Source organism: Schistocerca piceifrons, chromosome 7, assembly GCF_021461385.2.
Source record: "Schistocerca piceifrons isolate TAMUIC-IGC-003096 chromosome 7, iqSchPice1.1, whole genome shotgun sequence".
NCBI lineage: Eukaryota > Metazoa > Arthropoda > Insecta > Orthoptera > Acrididae > Schistocerca > Schistocerca piceifrons.
The window spans coordinates 181,679,342-181,705,626 of NC_060144.1; the positions used below are offsets into that span (position 1 = coordinate 181,679,342).

General features: G+C 43.2%; 1 protein-coding gene across 1 annotated transcript in view; it reads left to right on the plus strand.

Annotated features, from left to right (window-relative positions):
- LOC124805536 (lutropin-choriogonadotropic hormone receptor-like) overlaps nucleotides 1-26,285 on the plus strand; it is a 650,587-nt gene that overhangs the window by 600,678 nt on the left and 23,624 nt on the right. The window contains exon 13 of the mRNA XM_047266105.1: nucleotides 22,172-22,464. Within this exon, the coding sequence (XP_047122061.1) occupies nucleotides 22,172-22,464 (293 nt within the window). The remainder of the gene's footprint in view (nucleotides 1-22,171; nucleotides 22,465-26,285) is intronic.

The window sequence follows — 26,285 nt, forward strand, 5'->3', positions numbered from 1 at the left end:
CTGAACTGCTTATTCTGGTATTCCTTATCGCAGTATCCGCACCTTCAAACGCGTCTCATCAATCCTAAGCTCTTCAATACCCCACTTGCTCCCGCACTGACTCTTCCGGATGATTCTTTTAAAATTCAGTCTACTCTTCATCATTAATAAATCGTGATTTGAGTCTACACCTGCTCCTGGGTACGTCTTACAATCTAATATCTGATTTAGTAATCTGTGTGTGACCATGATGTAAGGTAGTTGGCATTTTCCCGTGCCTCTAAATCTTTTCCAGGTGTACCTCCTGCTCTTGTGATTATTGATAATCGCTATTACCATCTGCAATTTATTGCAGAACGCAGTTAGTCCTTCTCGTCTCCCATTCCTACTGCCAAGCTCATATTCTCCAGTAAACCTTTCTTCTCTTCCTTCGTCTACAACAGCCGTCGAATCTGCCATGATTTTGAGATTTTGATCTCCTGTTAGATACCGAATTGCCCGGTCAGTATCCTCATATAATTTCTCTATCTCGTCACGTACGAATAGCAAATATACTCGGAATGATAGAAAACGCAAGTTACAGGGAGGCTCGCGACCAAACAAATCCGGAAAGCTTAAAAGGTTCAGTTCCGAGCGGATGCAACAGTAACGCAGTGTCGAAAAGGAAATGAAAAACCGGCGCAAAGCGATTACGCAGCTGCTCCCTCCAGCACACAGCGGCTTGCGACAGTCCAGTCTTGTGGTTTACCTCTCCTGTAACCATTTTACAACTCTGTGTAACCGTTGTATTAAGGAGGTGGATAATTAAATTACATATTAATGCTAAACACTTGTTATGATTATATCCCGATGTTTCCACGGAAACTTAAGACGCAAAACCGACCTGCGCACATGGAAATTTTTGTATGAAATAAAGGCTTCTTCAGTTTCTTCTGCATTATAGACGGCTATGATGTAACTCTGTACGTCAATAACCGTGGCAAACGACAAAATATTTGTACTGATTAATATTTGGCACGGCTCGGAATCAGTGACTCTATTAAATTTCTGTCTGTTATTCGTCGTCATGGCTATTCGAATGACGCACACTTGATGAAAAGAAACTGAAAAAAAGTCAGACGTTTACTCATAGCAAGATTGAAAGCTAGATGAAAACTGTATCTACATATTTACTCTTCAAGCAGCTGTACAGTGCATGTCGTAGAGTGCAACGTATCAGTCTTCTAGATTTTCTGTTCCATTTCATTTACGTATTGAGCGAAAATTATTTTTATCTATATGCCTTTCTATTTACTTACTCCTACGATCCCTAAGCGTGCCGTACTATGGTCCAGCATAATAGTCGTACATTCTTTGAATACAGTTTCTCTAAATTTACTCGACACTATTTCGCAAGTACGAAGTCGTCTTTCTTCCAAGGATTCCCATCTATCCTCTCCGAAACATTTCTATTACCATTTCGCATAGGCAAAACAGAGATGTTACGATCCTATGAGCGTATCTCTGAATGTGTTCGATGTCTGTTGTCGTACTCAGTTGAGAACGACTCAGGACACTGCAAGCATGCCTTAGAATTGGTCGCACTTAAGTCATTTTGTTTGTGGTTTCCTTTACAGATTCATTGCACTTTAACAGAACACTACCAACAAGTCTAAGTATTCTGTCAGCCTTACCTAATACTGGTTTGACATTATTTTCCCATTACATGTTTCTTAGTAGTCAACCGCCTTACCTGAGTGGGCAGTATAGTGGCTGTCATGCAGAGGGGCCGACTTCGATTCCCGGCTCTTGGTAGAAGGATTGGTACGGGGTCCTCTAGCCTCATAATGCAAATTTAGGAGCTATTCGACCGAATAATAGCGGCTCCACGGTGTGGAAAGGCTGAAAAACGGCCGGGAGAGCGGTGTGTTGGCCACATGCCCTCCATAGCGCTTCCGCATGACGCTACGAGGCATAGGATGACATGGCGACCGGGCTTTCACGGCCTGGCGAGGAGCTTTCTTTTAACATGTTTCTTAGTACTTATCTGTGAAATAATATTGTAAACAAACAAACGTGATTTTGGGAAGAAAATCGTCTACAACACTTGATATATGTGTTTACTAGCCGACAAATCCGGCATTGTTCGGATATTAATTTTGCCAAATTTCTATTAGAAACGAGTTCTTATACATACTCCTGCAGTAGATTTAGTGAGAGATGGCCCCGGACAGTTTCTGTACTGTACACTGGACGCAGCTGCTTCGCGATTTTGTTAACGTTTCTATGGCAACGCTTCTTCGTGGTTGTATAGACGGCTATTGGTTTCGCCCACAGTCGTTTGCGCTTCGCAGTTGGAAGCTGTCAAATGCGCTGCCAGGTATCAGGGATTTCCTGAAGTTGACTCGACTGCGGGAGTGTCTTAGTAGCGAAGAATAACTGAATTAAAACTTCATGCGTGATGCGGCGGTTTTGCACACATCTCAGTACTTACGACGTAATATGTCCTGAACCAGTGTGGTACCATGATATACTTTCGTAGGCTCATTTAGCGGCATTCGTGGATACCGTCTGCGGAATTATTGCGAATACAATTAGCAGCACAGAAGTTATATGTTTAAACGTCATGCATGATGCAGTACCTTTTCACATATTTCATCGTTTATGACGTCATATCTCCTGAACTATTATGGATAGGTGGTTCTTACCCCACAGCGACTGTTGCCTGACAGTAAGGTATATGTGGTTGAAATCGGTCCTGTGATTTAGGAGAACATGTGGAAAACGTACGCACACACACACACACACACACACACACACACACACACACACACATCCATTTATATGAAGTGTATGGATTTATTGCGCCGTTTCGACTAGTGGCTTCATGAAATCAAAATCTGACAACCGGCGTAAAAATAAATAGATACATACATAAAGTGATCTAAATGCTTTTGTTTACAAAAAATTACAATAATATTGAACTGATACAGGACATTTATTTCGTTTATTAGTAAAGCAAATCAGACACATCGATACATTCACGACTTTGACAATAGCGTGTATGTTTCGTGGCTCCGCTTCGGTGTGAGGCTATACATCTCCACCTACATCTATATGGATACTCTGCAAATCACATTTAAGTGCCTGCAGAGGGTTCATCGAACCACCTCCACATTTCTCTATTATTCCAATCTCGTATAGCGCACGGAAAGAATGAACACCTATATCTTTCCGTACGAGCTCTGATTTCCCTTATTTTATCGTGGTGATTTTTCCTCCCTATGTAGGTCGGTGTCAACAAAATATTTTCGCATTTGGAGGAGAAAGTTGGTGATTGGAATTTCGTGAGAAGATTCTGTCGCAATGAAAAACGGCTTTCTTTTAATGATTTCCAGTCCAAATCCTGTATCATTTCTGTGACACTCTGTCCCATATTTCGCGATAATACAAAACGTGCTGCCTTTCTTTGAACTTTTTCGATGTACTCCGTCAGTCCTATCTGGTACGGACAGTATAACTGTTTCCGTCTTACTTTGTTATTTTTTATTTTACTTGTAACCGACCAATCGGCCGTGAAGAGACTGTCGTCAGGCAGTATTGCTATTGTGTGTGTGTGTGTGTGTGTGTGTGTGTGTGTGTGTGTGTGTGTGCGCGCGCGTGGGTGTGCTTTGTATGCGTCGTGGTTGGAGCGACCGCAGTGGCTGGCGAGTCAGTGTCGGCTTTTGGGCTTACATTGGGCGGACCGGGTCACGCAGACGAGGACAATGGGGTTAATTTGCTTTGTCAACGCAGCGGTCAGGGGAACCAGGCCGCACCGGCTGTTTCTGGACAAGTTGTGTCGCTTTCTTGTCAGTATGAGCAAACAGCCACTCGCAGAAGCGACCGGTAATTAAGACCAATGAGCACGAATAAAGCGCATATCACTGCTGGCATGCTGTGTGATGGGGCGTCCGCTACGGGAAAAATGAGACAAAAAGTGTATGTATTTTTATTATGAACAAAAAATCTTACGTCGATAGCTACTATATCATTTGCATGTCGTAGTTATTTCTTTGGTCTGCTGCCATGGATAACAAACTTGCATCTGCATCCACTGGTGCATAAGCACATTAGACAAAAATTTATTCAATTACAGGGCACACCACGCTGAAAAGGTATAATACTATCTTGTAGCCTTAAAACGGCCTCAATTAGATGCAGAGGAGTGTTTGCGATTTTCTTCAGATATATCCAATCCAGCCGAAGGTTCTCATTGATCATTAGATCTCATAGAATTAACAAATTGCGGATATGTTGTCTTCTACGTTTCTCTTCTTTCGTAATAGTTGGAAGACGTATGTTCTGATAAAAAACAGTGATTATTCCCATAATTAGTGGTAATTAAGCCCTGAAGTCTTCAACTTATGCAGAAAGTGTAGTTCTTTTGCCCCACCCCAGAAAATAATTTGGACTCGCTATCTGAGTCACAAAGTTTAGTAGAAACAGTTGCACTCATAAGCACTTTTATAATACAGCGCAACTACTAGCATATTACACAATGAATAATTATTCCCTGAACAGTAATCCAAAATTGGACAAGTATCATCTTTCTGCAGATAGCGTCCAGCTATGCGATGGCGATATTTCCGCTATATTCAAATTGTTGCTTTTTCAGTACAAAAGACTATTAAACCATCAGAGCTAAAATTTAATTCATCAATATCATTTTTACGTAACATCACTGTAGAGCGCGGGATTACTCCACACGGTCTTTGGCGAATAGCTGTAGGTGAAACAGTACCCATCGACCTACCTTGTGAGTACCTGAAACCTGATAGGATGGAAAGAACAACAATTTATTATCAGTGTGTCGCGTCTGCAATTCGATATGTGATTGTCGATGCATCAGGAAATACATGTTTCATGAGGCGAATCCACAGTACATCACGAGATGGCTCCCGTGAAGCTTGGCACGACCTAGTGTTTGATACGGAGAATGGCAAGGATAGATATCGAAATAAATCCGTAGGAAGTATATTGATGAGCAGTTGTATTATAACTGAACACAAAGATTTTACAAGCTCTCATGGAGACGTAAACTTACAAGTATACGATTGAGATAAATGAGCAGCAATCGACACATCAAGTTCTTATCTCACTATTTTATGCTCCACTAGAGGGTAACAGCTTTGAACTGTGGATTTACAGCCCGACGAAGTGAAAAGGTAATGTGCGATGTTATAATCAGCTTCTATTGAATGAAATGTGAGAAACCTGTGAGTTTCCGTCTTACAATGCGCAAGCGCATTCGGAATAATCACGATCAAAAGATGGTGATATAACCTCACCACTTTAACTAAGCTTCAACAAGGCAAATAAATTGAAATTGTATCACTCAATTCTATATTCATTGTAGAAACTTCACAACAGGACTGACGTACGCCAGAAAAAGGCAGTCTTCTCTGCATACACGGCTGCAAGACTTGCTTCCAACAGATACCCGGAGCTGAACGTAAACTCCAATGGCGAATATTCTTTCAAACGAGAAGGACCTCATGCCCCGCAACCCGCGAACGATTGCCGTTGGTCCAAAACAAATGACCCCCTAAGGATTTAAAGCTGCTCAGTGACCATGCAAAGAGGTACTGCACTGCTCACACTGATCGAAACTGACTGCAACAACTCACTTAAAGTATTGCAAAGATAAGTATCGCGATGTAATAGAAATGGTTCAAATGGCTCTGAGCACTATTGAACTTAACTTCTGAGGTCATCAGAAGTAAGAACTACTTAAACCTAACTAAACTAAGGACATCACACACATCCATGCCGGAGGCAGGATTCGAACCTGCGACAGTAGCGGTCGCGCGGTTCCAGACTGCAGCGCCCAGAATCACTCGGCCACTCCGGTCGGCGATATAATAGAAGCAAAATACAATAGTAAGAAGTGAAAAGTGCTGAATCATAGTCCTAAATATTTTGTATCTGATTAAGATAGGGCACTTTAGCGGATTACTCGAGGTGATGTAGAAATGGCGAGTGTTTGTCAGATCTCCAACGTATGCGTACAGCAACATTTGGTTTTGGATAACAGTGAATTTGGCAACATGATTCATGATCACAGTTGCCTGAATGAGAGACCTCTAGTCATGGCCAGAAAACACCCCAAAATTGGCAAAACCATTCCAACCCGAACTACACCATCCGCACACCATGGTTTAAATGCGTTACTGAGCCCACGGTGCACTTGACATCTTGCCTAATTTGAAAAGCGGCAAAATCCAGACACGTCGGTCTGCACTAGACGTTGCCTGCCGGCCACTCTCTAGTTTTGACACAATGAAGAAATGCAAATTTATGTTCCATTGTTAGTAATGGCCTTTTGTGGGGTTCGTAGCTACAAATGTCCATTGAAAGTAGTTCCTCTCAATATTTGCTGGGCAAGTGATTGAGAAATTACAGCGGATACTGAAGTTTATGTGCAATCGTTCTTCCCTTGCACCATTTGAGAATGAAACAAAATGTGGCAACTTGTTGAAGGAAAGGGCTCGGATTTGCAGTTTACTGTCAATGTTAAAATACCGAGACTTTATGGTAAGTGTCATATGCATCATCTTCTGGCGAAGCCTACGCGGGTGCTGCGATATTTATACCAGCGGTGTGGCCAGTTCCACCTGGCTTCGAGCGACCTATTGCTGCCCTACCGGTGGAAGGTGGGGAAGAGGGGTGAGGTTGCAATGGTGGGGGTAGGAGGTGCGCTGTTCCCATCTCTGTGTAGGCATTCCGGCAGCGACTTGAGAGATGGACAGCGCTGGCCGCGCCCTTTTCGTTTCGCTGCTGACGCGGATTCCATGCCGCCCTGTGGCGAGAAGAAAGTAGTCCGAAACCGTCAAAAACAAGTGGAGCAAATCAGGAGGGAAACCTGCAGGATCATCGACAAGGCCCGACTTCCGGTGGTGAAAATGACTGCAGAAGAACGGGTGGCTACTCTATCACTCAGAGAGGATGTTTACATGATGATTCTTCCTGTGGTGTCACCACCAGACACCACACTTGCTAGGTGGTAGACTTTAAATCGGCCGCGGTCCGTTAGTATACGTCGGGCCCGCGTGTCGCCACTGTCAGTGATTGCAGACCGAGCGCCGCCACACGGCAGGTATAGTCTACAGAGACTCCCTAGCACTCGCTCACTTGTACAGCCGACTTTGCTAGCGATGGTTCACTGCCTACATACGCTCTCATTTGCCGAGACGACAGTTTAGCGTAGCCTTCAGCTACGTCATTTGCTACGACCTAGCAAGGCGCCATATTCAGTTACTATGCTGAACCGATAATATTGTGACTCATGTACCGTCAAGAGCGACGTTCATCATTAATGGATTAAAGTTAAGTATGAAACTAATTACGTCCGCTTTCTGAATTCTAATTCCTTATCATGTTCCAGACCTCACGTCAATATAGTTCTTCCCTCCTCTCACCAGCCTGCGTGAGCTAAGAAGCGTGCATTTCGGCCTCCTCTAATAACACGGTGTTGGCTCTTCAGCCAACACAACACTTCCAGCAGACAAATAGAATGCAACGGTGCTGATACGCACCGACGATTATGGTCATAAACTAACCTCGCTGCTGCATGGTCCGACCTATAAGAAACTCAACAAGCAACTATGCTCAACGATGATCAGGAAAGCCGTCGCTATGGTGAAGAACTGAGATATGCCACTGGGCAGAAAGAAGCAGCTGTATGCCAGGGCACCAGCGATACCACGTCTTTACGAACCCCTGAAAATCCAGAAGAGAGGGTTGGATGCCTCTGCGGCTAGTACTCGATGCTATCAATTCGCACAATTACGAACAGGCCAAATATCTGGTGAAACTTCGAAAACCCCTTGTGGTATACTGTAGTCATCGTACCTAAGGACGAGAAATTACGAAGAGATGACCTTCTCGTGGGTTTCGACTTTACATCTCTATTTACGAAAGTACATCTGCAAGACTCCTTAGTGCTGCTGTCTCAACATTTCGAGCCATATAGTGTTCAATTCTTTGAACAAGCTGTGTTGACCACCTACTTCAGGAGAAGTGGAGAGATTTTACGAACACGTCGATGAAGTGGTCCTGAAATCCCCACTACCTCCAGGGATCCCCACTACCTGGAACACTTTGAGGAGATGGCCCTTCAAACTGCTCACCAGAAGCACAAGCACTTGTACCCCTGTGTCGACGATACTTTTGTGATATTGGAGCCCGGCAGACAAACACTGGATGAGTTCATGGGCCACCTTAACATCGTCCATCAGAACATTTCTTTCACTACGGAAATAGAGGAGAATGGTTGTGTCCCTTTCCTGGACATATTAGTAAGGATAACGGCAGATGGTACTCTACGCCATTCAGTACAGGAAGAACTAACACTTGGTCACGTACCTGTATACAACGAAGTGCCACCATCCAGTACACCGGCAGACAACACTGTCCATCCTGGTACATAGGGCGCGTGTCATCTGCGACAAAGAACGTCTCCCAGACAAAATACAACACTTGAAGGAAGTATTCCGCAAAAATGGGTAGATTGAAGTGCAGGCAGAGTCGTAGGACATTGAAGAAGAGCCACGATACTGGAAACAAGGAAGAGGAAGAAGGAAAGAGGATCGCTCTCCTTCCGTACTTGGAACCGCTTGCAGCCAAAATTACGAAGGTACTTGAAAAATCCACTGAGGACGAAAGAGTGGCTTTGCGAAACAGCCACTAAAACTACCTGGAACATGCCGCATAGCCTGATAATGTGGCGAATAATGCGCTGGGCAAAGACGGCGCTGTATTTCCAAATGCTGCGAGGAGTATATCGGGCAAGTGCAACTGGCAGAGACAGAGAAATCGGTGGTAGTAGGGTATCGTATCGAGGCAGACCGCACCTTTAACTTTGAGAATATAAAGGTGCTTTGCCGGGCAATCGGCCATTGGGACGGCATCATAAAGGGGTCCATTGAAATACGGTTTCACGAGAATGTGGTCAACAAAGAGGAAGGGTTCCACTGAAACACGGATTCACGAGAATTTGGTCAATAAAGACGAAGGATGCCAACTAAATGTGGCGTGCAGCCTAGCGCTAGCGGCAATACGACGACACCATGACCAGCACGCTTTAGATCGCAAGACGCAACCGAAATACCCACAGGGGAGCAAACGGCGCACTCGCTACCCCCACCACTGCAGCCTCCCTGCCTTCCCCGCCCACCAACTAGACAGTACCTGGCCATCGTAGCCAGATGGAGGAGGAAACACAATTAGTATAAAGACTGTAGCATGCGCTCATCTCAACACTTCTCCAGTAGATAAATAGTGTGATACTCGCCGAAACGTCGTGATATTTTAGCAATGCCACTTCGCTGAAAACCCAAAACTTTTCAGCACCTCTCTGCTCTGGGAGAGCCCACATCCACAGAAAGGGGTAAATGATAATGCTACAAAAATGACCACCGCCACACTCCGTAAGATGACTTGTGGAGTATAGATGTAGATGTTGAGATAGATGTGAAGTCAAATATTTTGATCCTTTTTGTTTTTAGGCCTTTTTCCGCTGTTAAACACGTAATGGATGTTATACCAGTGAACCCCCCATTCATTAAAAATCGAACTACCACGTGTGGAACAACTTCATATATCTAACTACTTTACAAATGAGTTAATGTGTTAAATATTTCACGTGAGGCACTAAGCGAAAAAAAGTGTAGAAAATGTTGGAAAATGTGCTGTAAGTTATTTGGAAGTTGCAAAATGCTCTCATGATGAAACACTGGATGAACATTGTCCGAGTAATTTGCAGTACATTTTAGGAAAAGAGTGAGTTTTCATGCACCTTCATATTTATAATAACATATCTGCTGAATTACGTGTCGTACAGTCATTTAAGTCTGTGGGTACTGTGGTGTCACCGACAGACACCACACTTGCTAGGTGGTAGTTTTAAATCGGCCGCGGTCCATTAGTACATGTCGGACCCGCGTGTCGCCGCTGTGTGATCGCAGACCGAGCGCCACCACATGGCAGGTCTCGAGATACGGACTAGCACTCGCCCCAGTTGTACGGACGACGTAGCTAGCGATGCACACTGACGAAGCCTCGCTCATTTGCAGAGCAGATAGTTAGAATAGCCTTCAGCTAAGTCAATGGCTACGACCTAGCAAGGCGCCATTAGTAACATTGCATGTAACTATAGAGTCTCACTTGTATCGCCACAATCTCCAGATGTACCACAAGGATGGATTAAAGTTAAGTATTCCAACAGCTACGTACTTTTCTTTATAGCATTCATTACGTATCCTGTTTCAGACCTCACGCCATCCTGCTTTAACTTAGCGCGTGCCTTTCGGCTTCCTCTCATTGTGTCTAGGCTGTCTTGTCTAGACACAACAGGTACATTCAGCGATGTACACTAACGAGCCACCACTGCTTAATAGCTTGTTTGTCCGTATTTGGAACGAAATAAATCTCTCTAGGCACTATGGGACTTAACATCTGAGGTTATCAGCCCCTAGACTTAGAACTACTTAAACCTAACTAACCTAAGGACATCACACACATCCATGCCCGAGGCAGGATTCGAACCTGCAACGGTAGCAGCAGCGCGGTTCCGGACTTCACGCCTAGAACTGCTCTGCCACGGCGGCCGGCGAAATAAATCACTGATTCTCCGTATCGTTGATCCGACAGTTTGTTGTACGTTTGTGGAAGTACGTCGAATTAGATGTCTAAGCACAGGTCCAGCAGTTAGCATAAACAGCCGGCCGTGGATCTGCGTATGCGGTGATGGAGCCCGAGATAGCGACATAGATGGATTCAATATGACTTACATCAGGCGGATTTAGTCGCCGAGACATCAACGTGAGCTCACTGTAATGCTCCTCAAATCACTGTAGCATGATTCTGGCTCCGAGACATGGAGAATTACACTGCTGAAAGATGATATCGCCATCTGGGAAGACATCAAGCATGAAGAGATGCAGATGAATCGCAGCTGTCAGCGTATCTTCGACTACTACCACAAGTCGCACGCAAGTGCAGAAGAATGTCTCCCATAGTACAATACTGCTCCCAACAGCCTGTGTCCGTGGCGCTTTGCACGTTTAGAGCCGTAGTACACCTCGATAATAACTTTCGTGAAGAGACCATCGACCCAGTGTAGCAGAAATGTGATTCACCCAAAGACCCAATACGTTTTCATCTATCGACGGTCGAATTCCGATGGTCCCCTATCCATTGTAATCGTAATTGTCGATGTAGTTGGGTCAACATTTGAACACACAGGGGTAGACTGCAGAGGGACTCCATGTTCAACAGCGTACGACGAACGGTGTGCTCCGAAACACTTGCGCACCAGCATTGTGCTCTTTCGGCAGAGATGCCACAGATCACCGTCTATCCTACTTTACAGAGCATACAAGCATCCGAAGTCCGCGTTCTGTGAAAAGTCGTGGACGTCCAACCGTTTAGAGCCTAGGAATGGTTTCACTGACCTTTTACGTCATTCCGTAGATGCTCATGACAGTAGCACTCGGACATTCTACCAGGTTCGCCGTTTTCGAGATACTCGTTCAAAGGCTCTGTGTAATAATAGTCTGCCCTTTGTCAGAGTCGTTTATCTCAATGGATTTCCTCATTTTCCGCCCATATCGTCCCTACGGAGATCCCCCGTCCGTGACTTCTGCGCTTACAATACTTTTGTTACCGCGTCACTTTGCCTGCAAACCCACCAGGCAGTATCCAACGTCGCGCTGGGCAGTGGTCGTAAATGTTTGGCTGGTCACTGCATGTAGATACTGTGTGCATAGGATATTGCGAACAGAGTTCGTAATAAAGAAAATAAATGGAAACGTCGTACGTGATGTTGAAGTTTCACTGCGCATCATTTGAAGCAGGATTTAGTTTTTCACGCATCTAAATGTCTGTGACGTCATTTCTCCTGAACTATGTGTTGTACAATGATATAATTTTGCCGGTACGCTGAGTGGTATATGTGGATATTGCGTGCATTCTATGTTGGGAATAGAATCTGTGATAAAGGAACAATAAATTAAAAATATCGTGTCTGATGCTAAAGTTTTTGGCATGAACAGAAAATATGTAGTGTGTTTTTTTCGTTACCTTCGTGTATGTTCTCAGCGAGAAAAGTTTCTTAAATGTTTGACATCATGTGTAAAATATTTTCTAAATCGCTGAGTGCTCTCTTTCTCAAATACATGGTGTATAAAGTAGGAGTATTTGCGCGCCATCTGCTACGCAGTCTCCAGACACACAGTTTCTACCTGTAGTACTTATCATTTTATGTTAAACTTGTAACGTAAGATTATATGTCTTCATGACTAGATCATGACTGAAATCTGGATTCGCAGGATAGAGCGGATTAGGTTATGGTTGAGAAGGGGGCCGTAATCAGTTACTGTCAGTTGCATAAAACACATAAATTTTTATTTTCCTAAGAACCACTTAATTACACTTCGTCTTTAAAGGATCAAAATAAAAGAATGCGGCTGAAGGTCTAGTTAAGAAAACTTGATACCTCCTGGGTTGGAAGGCCAAAAATACACCAAAAACAAGAACAGCTGAAAGCCTGAAGTTATAAAAAAATGCTTTAAAGAATACACGCTGCTGAAGGCCACGCTAAAAAAATATTTCACGTAAATATTCGGCTGGAGGCCACACTCAAGACATTGAAAAACGCGGGGCTTAAGGCCTGGATAACAATAATTTAAGATAGGGCAAAATTAAAAAAAATTGTTTTAAGCAAATGAATGTTCAATTTTTAATTTAAGACTGCTGAAGTCCTTATTTTAAAATTAAAAGAAACCAAATTAATAGACGGCTGAAGGCCTCGCGCAGTATTACAGATAAAATGAAAATCACAATCTAAAGGTAACAGAATAGTGGTGCTCAGAAGTCTTCCAAGGGTCAGTCTGAGAAGGTAGCTCTATATTTACATCTACATATATACTCCACTAGCCACAAAGCGCTGTGTGGCGGAGGGCACAATTCGCGGCAAAGTCATATGTCCCCCCCTCTGTTCCACTCGCGGATCCCACGAGAGAACGACTGTCTGAAAGCCTCCGTGCGCGCTCTGATCTCTCTAACTTTACATTCGTGATCTCCTCGGGAGGTATAAGTAGGGGGAAACAATATATTCGATACCTCATCCAGAAACGCACCCTCTCGAAACCTGGACAGCAAGCTACACCGCGATGCAGAGCGCCTCTCTTGCAGAGTCTGCCACTTGAGTTTATTAAACATCTCCGTAACGCTATCACGGTTACCAAATAACCCTGTGACGAAACGCGCCGCTCTTCTTTGGATCTTCTCTATCTCCTCCGTCAGACCGATCTGGTACGGATCCCACACTGATGAGCAATACTCAAGTATAGGTCGAACGAGTGTTTTGTAAGCCACCTCCTTTGTTGACGGACTACATTTTCTAAGCACTCTCCCAATGAATCTCAACCTGGTACCCGCCTTACCAACAATTAATTTTATATGATCATTCCACTTCAAATCGTTCCGCACGCATACTCCCAGATATTTTACAGAAGTAACTGCTACCAGTGTTTGTTCCGCTATCATATAATCATACAATAAAGGATCCTTCTTTCTATGTATTCGCAATACATTACATTTGTCTATGTTAAGAGTCAGTTGCCACTCCCTGCACCAAGTGCCTATCCGCTGCAGATCTTCCTGCATTTCGCTACAATTTTCTAATGCTGCAACTTCTCTGTATACTACAGCATCATCCGCGAAAAGCCGCATGGAACTTCCGACACTATCTACTAGGTCATTTATATATACTGTGAAAAGTAATGGTCCCATAACACTCCCCTGTGGCACTCCAGAGGTTACTTTAACGTCTGTAGACGTCTCTCCATTAATAACAACATGCTGTGTTCTGTTTGCTAAAAACTCTTCAATCCAGCCACACAGCTGGTCTGATATTCCGTAGGCTCTTACTTTGTTTATCAGGCGACAGTGCGGAACTGTATCGAACGCCTTCCGGAAGTCAAGGAAAATAGCATCTACCTGGGAGCTTGTATCTAATATTTTCTGGGTTTCATGAACAAATAAAGCGAGTTGGGTCTCACACGATCGCTGTTTCCGGAATCCATGTTGATTCCTACATAGTAGCTTCTGGGTTTCCAAAAACGACATGATACGTGAGCAAAAAACATGTTCTAAAATTCTACAACAGATCGACGTCAGAGATATCAGAGATATAGGTCTATAGTTTTGCGCATCTGCTCGACGACTCTTCTTGAAGACTTCGTTATTTGTTATCCGGCTTCAAATTTGACGTTAATGTTATCAAATGACTTAGAATTCCTGTGACAGATTCTTGCCAGTATCAATATCGATAACAGGCAAAAATCGTGAAGATTCTACATTCCTGGAGTGATTGAACTGTCTGTTTACATAATTAATCGTCAGTGTGCGAGTCTTACTGTAGACTCTTTGGAAAGTCCGCATTGATACGGCAGGAAATAGGTGATTTCATGGGCACGTTCGAAGACGGTAGCTTCTCGGCCATTCTGTTGCGTCAGCTCCTCGATCTGCCTTGCTGCATTGATTCCATGAAACCGACTGGAACCAACACGCTATTTCACTGCCATGGCTTACGTAAGCGAAGCGGAGCAACGTGATTGCTTGCGTCCACTTCTACACTATCTACAGCGCTTCAAAGTGACCAACGTGCTCTTTTAACGGAGACTAATATTTTATCCAGTGAGCTCTCATATATTATGCAAGATAGCACACAGGACATGACAGATGCCACATCAAACTATAGTTTAGTGATTTTCGGTTCTGTTCCATTCGCGTATTGAGAGTAAAATGACTTTATATGCCTTATGTTCTCATAATCCAGTAATGAAATACGCCGTGGGCTCAGCGGAATGGTTGCTGTCTGCTATCTCGTATCTTCATTTGTAACTATACTTAGCAAGTCACCGTACATTGCACGACAGAGTGTGCGTCCCACTTTATCTTCTGTGAGGGCTACTCTGACCCATTATAGTCCTAACAATGTATTTCTAATTTATTCGTTGTCTTCTATTATGTATAGCCATACGAACTCCAAACTCTAGAGCAGTAGTATACAATTTGCCCTAATACCGTCTTGTATGCGGTGTTTTTTCAGTTCCCTTGTCTCTTTTAATTAAATCGTTTTCCATGCGCTTCAATTCTGCTGATATTACGTGGTCTTCTTGGATCCTATAGCATTTTGGTATTAATCTTAAATATTGAAACAGTTAAACAAGTTCCACAATTTTACCATTAATTTCGTAATGGAAAACTTTGATCTTGTCGACCTTATTTTCATTTATACACATGAACTGACATACGGCGGAGAGAACAGTGTGCTGACCACATGCCCTTCCATAACCGTATCCAGTGGGCTGAGGATGACAAGGCGGCCGGTCGGTACTTTTGGGCCTTTATGTCCTGTTTGGGCATGATATGAAAGTTTTGTCTAAATATTTTTGAATTTCCTTATGAACTGCCAGCTGATTTTCGCTCGAAGGATCCTGATTTGACTTCAGAACAGCTAAAAAGGAAAGAAAATGGCCTATTCCGTTTCATGAGGAAAACGCTGAAGTTGCTTGGTGGTGGACTAATACCGTCGTAGTTGAGAGGCGATCACATGCCCCTTAGTACTCCGTCGAATGACATGGTGGACTAACAGAAAGGAAGCAGCTGGTCGAAAACTCGATGTTCTGTAAGACAACAGCATCACGGAGTTTTATTACGTTCCATGCAACAGAGTACATGACAAACAAATGAAACCTACGAAACACCGGTACACACATTAGCTAAACATGTAAGAGTTTGTTGAATGTATGCGACACATCTATCTGATCAGAGAGTTTAAAGTATACAGTTTATTTGGGTACTAACATTAATCTGAAGCCCGTTGTGCGCTCCAAAACCACGGTCCACATTTATACTCATGGAGCGTTTCCTCAGTTTACTGTGAAAACAACTACAATATCACGATCATCTCGATTTAAAGCATTATTTCTGACATCCTTGTAAAACATTATTTGTTATTTCTATTTATTTTCTAAACAGTGGATCAGTGGTAAGGGTGATAGACCACGAATCCGTAAATCACAGGTTAGATTCACAAACACTCCTAGAATTTTAATCTGCCACTTATCAAGACTTTCACTTTTAGCAATGTTCGTTGATGCGAAACAATGCCAAGTTGTACCGTGGTTCGGATCCGCGTTAAAGTGCAGGTCCCCCCTATAACTGGCTTTGTAACTCAGTTCAAAGGTCTGAGAAAGCCAACGATATAAAACCTCCAACAGGACGATGCCTTGTAAAGCACTGTGGTATTCACAAAAATCTCCAGCTGACATCGGCTTTACCTTATAGTGTGCTTGGCGGGCAAATTTAGTTTTCGTAACAGATTTAGAATTTAAGTTTTACCGCCGTTGCCCGTACCCTACCAAAGAAATTTCGTTTTCCAACATTGTATCTTCCTCTCGATTCTTTGTTTCTGGGCGAAAGATATTAAATGAAATCTTTTCTTCAAAATGAAACTATTTTTATCAAAAAAATTAATGTGATGTTCGGAAAATTTAGACTCAACTGAATTCTTCAAATACAGTATAAATAAAAGTGGGAAACTGGGTCTAAAGATAAGAGCAAACATTGATTTTTGACCCACCGTGGTTCATAGTGGTCAATTATCAAGCAAGTACTTCTAACGGATTGTATCTAGTGTTTGCCAATTGTTCAGTATATTCTGAAAACCTAATATATACCTAAGTTCCTATGTGAAACATTTTTGGTCCACAGTAAGAAGTATCCAGAACTCTGGCGCACAATACCTTACATACAAAGATTTTTCATATGAAATGATAATGGCCATGTAGGCATGTAAATACAGGATGGCTGTAATTAAACTTCCCTGTTTAACACGTTATAACACGTAAACTAATGACCGTACGAGTACCAAACTTGGTACCATTAATGTCAAGGACATGGAGAAGAAAAACAATACAGAATTAATTCAATTGAAACATTTTTAATATGGTGTTACGGTAATCATATCATTAGATACCGGTACCTTTACTGCTAAAAAGGGACTCAATATGGCGCCTATTAGTCTCCAGCAGAGTCTGAAAGCGCAGGATTGCATTCTGCACAGCCGAACAAAGCATGTCCGTAGGTATGCTGCCTACTTCTCTAGATATGCTGCGCAGATCAGCACATGTGTGGAAGTTCCCCCTGGTTAACCCTGTCTTGCAGGTAGCTCCACAATCAGAAATCAGAGGGAGTGAAATCAGGTGATCGTGCCTGTTAAGCATTTGGAGAAGATCGGCTGATAATTCGATCGTTTCCAGATGTGTTTCGGAGAAACAGGTGAACTTCACGACCGATATGCGGTGGGGCCCAATCTTGCATGAAAACTGTTGAGGTCAATGCGTCTCTCTTCTGTAGGGCGGATATGACATGCTGGTGAAGCATATCGCAGTAACGCTGGCCAGTCACAGTGCTCATCTTTAATCTTTGAGCACCAATCTGCTGAAAAAAGAATGGGCCAATGTTGAAAAATCGTGATCGTAGACGTTGTACCACACATTACAGTGAGACGTTCACCATGCAGAGGAACTTCACGCACAGTGATTGGAGGTGAAGATCCCCACGCTCAACAATTTTGTGTGTTCACCTCACCCGTCATTGAAAAATTGTCCAGGGCTAGCCCTCGCCAACTTTAATAATTGAGAGAAAGTGGAGAGCGAAGTCAACACGTCGTTGTGAGTCCTGTGGTGCAAGCTGCTGTACAATATGCGTATTGTACGGATACGATTTGGGAATGTTTCGTAGAAGCTTCCGTACAGTGGACCACGGGCCGTTCAAGTGTCGTGACACAGCGCGCACAGTCCGACGATCGGTAATTGCGCACGGCGTTGTCTGCCGTAGCAACAGCGATTTCATCAACCACCTGTGGTGCAAACGGTCGTTGGTCTCTTCCCGGAGCGACGCCCAGTTCTCCAGTTGATTCGAATTTCTTCATCACGCTCCGTACAGCAGGTGGAGAAAGAGAACTTTTCCGTGATGCTTCCAGCCCGCGATATTCTCGAAGTACAGCTGCAGCATTACTGTTGTTTTGATAATAGATCTTCTCCAACTATGTCCTGCTCATTTCGTCCAAGCTCATGCTGACACGTCAACAAGTCCACTGCGACTGGCTAGGTGTGTGAGACTATGAATCACGATGACTGATCACGGCCCTGGTGCCCATAGTTGGAACTGGACGGTGGCGCTGTGACGCATGGAAATCATGCAGCCCATACTCTGGACATTATAGTTACCAAGTTTGGTACTCGTGCGGTAATTATTTTCCGTGTTATAACGTGTTGAATAGGAAAGTTTAACTATGACCACCCGGTATTAATGGCACAGATTTATTAGGTTCCTCTGACAGGCATCGGAATCTTAAGAACATGAAAGTCAAAAGAGGTAAAGAAGTAGGTGGAATGGATCGAGTATCAGACGGATTGCACATTAAACTAGTGAAGAAAGATGTTACATATAATTTGAACGAAAATATCACTTACGAGAACGGAAGTTGCTACTCACCATAAAGCGGATATGCTGAGTCGCAGATAGGCACAACAAAAGGACTCTCATAATTAAAGCTTTCGGCCATTTGTCCTTCGTCAACACTAGACACACACACACACACACACACACACACACACACACACACACACACACACGCTAACGCAACTCACACTCACGACGGCTGTCTAGCAACTTTCCTTCTCATAATTGTTATATTCATCCTACATTTTCCATTGTTAACGAAAATATCACTGACGTGTAATACAACCATAAACAGATAATAACCAGGCAAGTTGTGAACACTGTAATATAATACTTGTAGGACAAAATACAGCTGGTGCGTAGTGGAGCTACCGTTGTGAATCAGCATCGAGCTTGTATCGTGCAGTGGAAACGTAACAGTTACGTACGAATAAAAAAATCTACATCACGGACGAACCTCCATCAAATGTTGAAGCATATATACTGCAGGTAGAATGTACGCTACTTAGATTGGCAACCCGCGTGCTACATATAAACTTCGAGAGACTATATCAACCGTAGGTACGACGGTAAACATTAGTAATCCATAAAAACACAACAGGTAATGCTTTATTGGATCCTAGCAATAACGCGCCCATCCGATCTAGGCCTAACAACTATAAATTAAGTAATCGGTAAGCTGGCCGCTGTGGCCGAGCGGTTCTAGGCGCTTCAGTCCGGAACAGCGCTGCTGCTACGGTCGCAGGTTCAAATCCTGCCCCAGACATGGATGTGTGCGATGTCCTTAGGTTACGTTTAGGTAGTTTTAAGTCTAGGGGACTGATGACGTCAGACATTAAGTCCCATAGTGCTTAGAGCCATTTGAACCGTTTTTTGAAGTAAGCGATAAACAATCCCTAACCAGTTAAATGCATAAAATAAGCAGTCATTTATGATCAGATAAAAAGAGAAGCACATTTTAAAAAACTACGGTCCATGATCAAGTCTCAAGCTCTTAACTATGACAGGAACAAAAGGTGAAGCATTATGTTATGCAAGACAGCTTTCCTAAGCACATACAGGAAACTACGCCTAAACATTGTCATATCCTAGAATAGGCTGCTAAAGATACCTGAACTCTTCTTGTTCTTCAGTTCCATCTATTCATATTTCTTCTTTTTCTGGTCTTTATACTGTATCTTCATGGGGTCGACATGTTAGGCTGGATTTAGGAATGTTTGTGGTACAGGATGAGCGGAAGCCCTTCTTGTAACTAATCCTTTCCCATGTAAGGTTACTTGCACACCAAAACATTACTGGAAACACTCACATCTATCAAAGATCTCAGAGTATATATACAGAGCGATTTAAATGGGACGAGCGCATAAAAATAATGGTAGGACAGGCTGCAGGCAGACTGATATTCTGCGGAACAATAGTCAAGAATTCAGTCCATTAACGAAGAAGATAGCTTATAAAACACTTGTTCGACAGATACTTCTGCTCACTGGCCTGGGTCCCTTATCAGATACGGTTGATAAACAGGAGAAGATCCAGAGAAGAGTTTGGTCGCAGCTACGTTTAGTAAACGCAGGAGAGTCGCGCACCTGCTCATCCAACTCAAGCGGAAGCCACTATAAATGGTTCAGATGGCTCTGAGCACAATGGGACTTAACATCTGAGGTCATCAGTCCCATAGAACTTAGAACTACTTAAACCTACCTAACCTAAGGACATCCATGCCCGAAACAGGATTCGAACCTGCGATCGTAGCAGTCGCGCGGTTCCGGACTAGCCGCTACAAGATACATTGTGCGGCGTGGTGTAGTTTGTTGTTAAAATTCCGAGAGCGTGTTTCCTAGAAGGGTAAACCGGACGTTCATATCGCGAAAGAAAAGAAAGAAGTTGGCGACAATTAGAGAGCTTATAACTCACAAGGAAGCTTACCAACAGCCGTTCTTCCAACGCACCGTTCCCGACTGGAACAGTGAAGACGGAGCCGGCACGAAACGTGATCCTCTCGTGCACAGTCACGCACCTTGAGGTGACTTATGATCACGGCTGAAGGTAACCAGTGCACTTGGCGCAACTTCTAGTCATCAAGTAATGTACACCACTATTTGCCGCAGTGAAAAATTATTCCACCTCCGCCGGCCGCGGTGGTCTCGCGGTTAAGGCGCTCAGTCCGGAACCGCGCGACTGTAACGGTCGCAGGTTCGAATCCTGCCTCGGGCATGGATGTGTGATGTCCTTAGGTTAGTTAGGTTTAAGTAGTTCTAAGTTCTAGGGGACTGATGACCACAGAAGTTAAGTGGCGTAGTGCTCAGAGCCATTTGAACCGTATTCCACCTCCAGGATTCCAATCGACTAATTCCGAAACAGTGGCGCCGCACAAGAATGCACTAACGACGTCAGCTATGGAGCCCAGTACTAGGCTACTGACGCCATCACATGTAACACTTACACTGGCGAGCTAAAATATTATGACCATCTGCTTTATAGCGTGTCGGGTTATCTTTGTAACGCAATGTATCACCGATTCTGCGTATCATCGATTCTGAAACTCGTTGGTATATTTGTGGAGCTTTATGGTACCAGGTGTCTACGCACAAGTCATGTAATTCCCGCAAATAACTGGCCCTGATTTGCATACGCAGTGATGGCACTCGATAGCGACCCAGATGGGAATTTGGTGGCCAAGGCATTAATGTGAGTTCACCATAATACTCCTCGAGCCACTGCACAGCGATTCTGACTTCGAGACGCGCAGGAGAATGTCTGCAATAGCATAATACTGCTCCCACCAGCCTTCGTCCGTGGTGTGGTGCACGTTCCGTCAGCCGTTCGCCTGGATGCCGTCGTTTGTGGAGACGACCAAGGACTTGGTGTAGCAAAAACGTGATTCGTCCGACGAGCATTGCAGTGATGTATGGTCCAACCTAGATGATCCCAAGACCACTACAATCGTAACTGACGATGTCGTTGGGCCAACACATAAACGCGAATGGTCGTGTGCTGCGAAGCCCCTTGTTCAACGATGTGTGCTGAATGGTGTGCTCCGAAACACATGTGCATCCACCAACATTTGGCTCTTTTGCCAGAGGTGCCACAGATCGCCGTATACCCTACTTTATAAGGCAGACAAGCCCACGTTGTGTGAAGAGTCGAGGACCTCCAACCATTTAGGGCCTACTGGTAGTTTCGGTGTTCTTCAACCAGTTTCAGTAGAGGTTCATTGACAGTAGAACGTGAACATTCGACCAGTTTCACCGTTTTTGGGGTACTCGTTCACAGGCTGCGCATAATAATAATCTGCCCTTTGGCAAAGTCGCTTGGCTCAGAAGATTTCTCCATTCGCAGAGCATAACTTCGCTAGCGTAGTCCTCCATCAGCTTCTGCTCGGCTTACATGCTTTTCTTACTGCGTCAAGTGCTCGCAACAGCACCACGAGGCATCCAACCTTCCAGTGCGCAAAGGTCGTAATGTTTTAGCTGATCATTGTATATGGCCTTGCATGCTGTCATCACCAATGTACCCTGCTTAACACACCTACATCTGCATCTACATGGATACTTTGCGGATCACATTTAAGTGCCTGGCAGAGAGTTTATCGAACCATCTTCACAATTCTCAACACCTGTTGCGTCTTCCACAGGAACCTGGGCGAGAACACGTTCCCTGTGCTGCCGACGGCCGGGCTGGAGCGGCTGCTGGTGCTGAAGGTGTTCAACAACCCCGAGCTGCGGGAGTTCCCGCCCCCGGAGCGGTTCCCGCGCGTGCAGCGGCTGATGCTGGCCTACGCCTACCACTGCTGCGCCTTCCTGCCTCTGCTGCCACCCGACCTGCCACCCAAGCCACCCCTCAAGGACGCCGTCATCTTCCCCGAGGATTCCGAGTTCGACATGAGCCTCTGGAACTCCAGCCTGACTGATATCTGGCCTCAGTTCCGTGAGTGCAGCACCCAGCACTAAGCACTGCAACCGCATTTGCTAAATTCCTCATCGAAATCTGAGAATATAGTCTAGTGATAGAATTCCCGTCGCTGGGAAAATAAGTATATATTGATGTACTTAAGTCATGTGGTAGCCCTCCATCCCTCGTCCATGAAGAAGATGTCGGTTGGAATTGCATGGGTTAGTGGGTTAGTTACTAAAACATGGGAGTCAAACCTGGCATTCCATTGACAGGCTCCAGTCAAGGAGCTGGGAATCGAGTGAAAAAACAACTGAAATTGGCCGAAATGTTTCTGAGTGTTAAATGTCCAAAACAGAATGTTTAGGGATGTTATAGAATCTTGTGGTTCAAGGGCGCTCTACAGTGCTCCAGAGTGGTATAAAACGGTATAAAAAAGTTTCAAGAATCTTCTGGAACCAGAATGTTCTAGAATTCTTCAGAGTGTTAGAAAATGGTATACAACATTCCACTATCCCGTTGTGGATTATAAGGGCGTATAAGACAGTGATGAGGTGCATGCACCAGGTACTTTCGGAAATCAGTTAGGGCAGATCATCTTTATGGCTTTCTTGAATGTTATCAAGTGATCTGGAATGGTCTCAAAAATCAAAAGACAAAGCGAAATCGTTTTTTCTCAGCCAGTTAAAAAAATTGTTTCCTATGCTTATAGGATGCAGTCTGCAGATTGGTTTAGGCACTTGTTTCAGTTTAGTAGCCACCTTTGTATCTCATGCAACGAAACCCTTTCATTCCTCCGATTGGTATAAACTTGAGTAGACACTTAAATTACTCAAAGAAGAATATAAGGGGCGTTTTACATATTCAAAAGGGTCAGGCGTTTCGAAAGATGTTACACTGGGGTGGAGGAGACAGACCGACGAAAAAATCAGTATGCTTGCCCATTACCTGTAGCGACAAAGCCAGTTGAAAAATACGATTAGCACTCGACACCAGAGGCATCAACAAATGTTTGGTATCTGCAAGGACTAGACCTCAAAACCTAGAAGAGCATTTACATAAATTTCACAACATAAAATTTCTGAGCAGCGTTCGCCTAAGAGTTTCTTACTGGCAAATTACATAGGAAAGTAATTTCTTGAAAGGATACGGCATTCGTATTTTCCAGCTGAAATTACTTATTTATGTTCTTATCCTCTGTTGAATAGGGTAAACAGAAGGTGTCCCAAAAAACTACCGACAAGCTTTTGGGTAGGTTCCTTACAATGAAACAAGAAAATAAGTCTAGTAAACATGGGCCTTAAATGCATACATTAAGAGCTATGAGCTGTTGTTCATGTTTAATACTATGAAACAGATCTCTTCCACTGCAATAACTTCGCTTTCCATATTTGGAAGGAAGTTGTGTGGACCAAACCATGGAAAAACCAAGTCGAGTAAACATGGAGTCTAGTGAAATACATCTCTTCTATTGAACAATTGTGCGTTTTAGAGCCCATATTTACGTTACATTTTTTTCTTGTTTTGGTACAGACTCCCTCCTCCCAAAACACGGAAGGCAAAGAGTTGAAGTAGAACAGATATATTTCATAGTATCATTGCTGAAGAATTGCTCATCGCTCTTAAGGTACGCATTTTAGAGCCCACGTTTACTAAACATTTTTTTCTTGTTTTTGTGTAAGGAACTTGTCCCCAAAGCTTGTCAATGTTTCTTTGGGACACGCTGTATTTTGCAGTTCTAGATAAAGTCCATGGCCAATTGCTTCTAGGGCAAATCACATGATGACTCGCTGATTGTCACTATCACATGGTCAGAATATATTGTTCTTATGCAGAAGTTTTTGCAAGCATTCAGGGAAGCAGGAGTCAGGCAAATTGAAAAAGTCAAACTCCAGGCAAGCTTAAATAAAATCTCTTAAAGATAACAGTATAAGATGCACCAGATGGAGAACTGCAAAATGATTACAATGCAAATGCTTTCATTTTTTTATCCAATATTATTCCTGTTTCGGCCACTGACCGATTACATTTAATCTTTTACATAACTCAGTCTGAGACAGTTCATGTCTGCCATCGCACTCTATACTCTAAGGAACAATAGTACATCCACTGTGTTAACATGGGACTCTTTGTTTCCTGTACTTTCATATGACGTAGTTGTCTCGAAACACCAGCTTTCAATAGTTCTGCGTATTTACCTGTGCCAATAAAATTTTGATTTAACGTGCCAATTATCGATCACAAGCGAGTAATAAATATTTTCTCATCTCTGATGGATGACTAACAGTTCGTTATCATACTAGAGAGGTATATTACATTGACCACCCACATTCTGGCTTGACATTTCTTTCACAGTGACCACACAGCTTTTATTTTGATCTGACAGTTATTCATTCTCTTGGTGTAAAGCATTGTTGTAGCCTGTCTAACGACATTCCTCAGCATTACGGATCATTGTCTGTAGTGAAATTCTGTTACCGGGCTCTGATTGTCATTCAGATTGTGACGCAGCTCCAGATTTCTTCTAAACAATATTCTACCATCATTAGTTTTCAATATCAGTTGCTTATTAGTATTGCATGAGTTAATGCAATTATTTTTAATGAGAAAGAGCTATCAAAAAACGTGATAAATATTTGAAGAAATTTGTTATATTTACCCTTCAAATTGCCTGTATGCTAGACTTCTTACCTTGTTTCTCCTTCGAGATTGGCTTTAGATCTTTGCATTGCTTGTGGGCCCGTATCTGTAAATCTTTTGTTCACTGTCTTGAGATATGACTGTGTTTTGATACCTTTCCCTATTGCTGTGGGTGTATCATGGTCTAACAGTCTGTTACTAATTTTTATTACATAGCGGGCATGAACTAGAAAACAACCTATGAAGATATTGTCTATAAAACGTGCTGCTGTTTCACTGAAATATGGTTTGGAAGAATTCTCTTTGCGTCAGACTGTATGATTCAGGTATAACCAATAAAATTCCCTTCTCTGGAGAATCATTCAGAAAGATAATTTTGAGATTCCGACACAAAATCTACTTCTTATCTTCCTTAAAAACCAAGCCTAACAGAGCGTCAGTACTGGAGAGGAAAATCGTGTAATTTGACTAGGAAATCTGTAGTGCCCTATAATGAAACATTTTTCTTTGAAAATTCAAACTCTTCTGTACAGCCTTCAAATATTAGGTTTTACAGTGTTTTGATGTTCTTAGTATTTTAAATGAGATATTACCTTTGACATAAATGGCCACTCTTCCATTCTGAAATAAAATCCTTGCATAGAAATCACATATGACGTACCCCTCCATACGAAGTACCCCTCCATAGGAAGCCTTACTATTTCTTCGCTACTTAAACGATGCTGTGAGATACAGTGACGTTAGTATCAAGATATATCTTTAACTGCCTTAGTATTTTGTTAAAACAAGCTTACTGTGTCTTCTGATCAGCATTCACTATTTACTGAACCGACTTGCAGCATTAAAGGAACGTCCTTCGGACAGTAATAACCCTACGTGTCTTCACCCTGCAAACACTTTATCACCGGAATATGGTCTTCTGTGAGCCCGAATCGACCTACTACAGCTGTTATTGACTGCCTTGGGAGAGCTCTATGTTTTCCATTGAACTACAGCTATACCGACCTTGATAAATTATTACTACATTATTCTACATTGGCTCTGCTGATATGTGTACGCCTCTGCAACCCTCGAGCATATGCATACCTATGTTGATGGTCCTTTCACTTTTATACATTCTTTTAATTACATTTTAGACGTGTCTTCCATTTTCTTTTACTTCGGTCTAAGAATGTACTGATGCGAACGCACGCGCTATGCCCGAACTCGTACGGGAC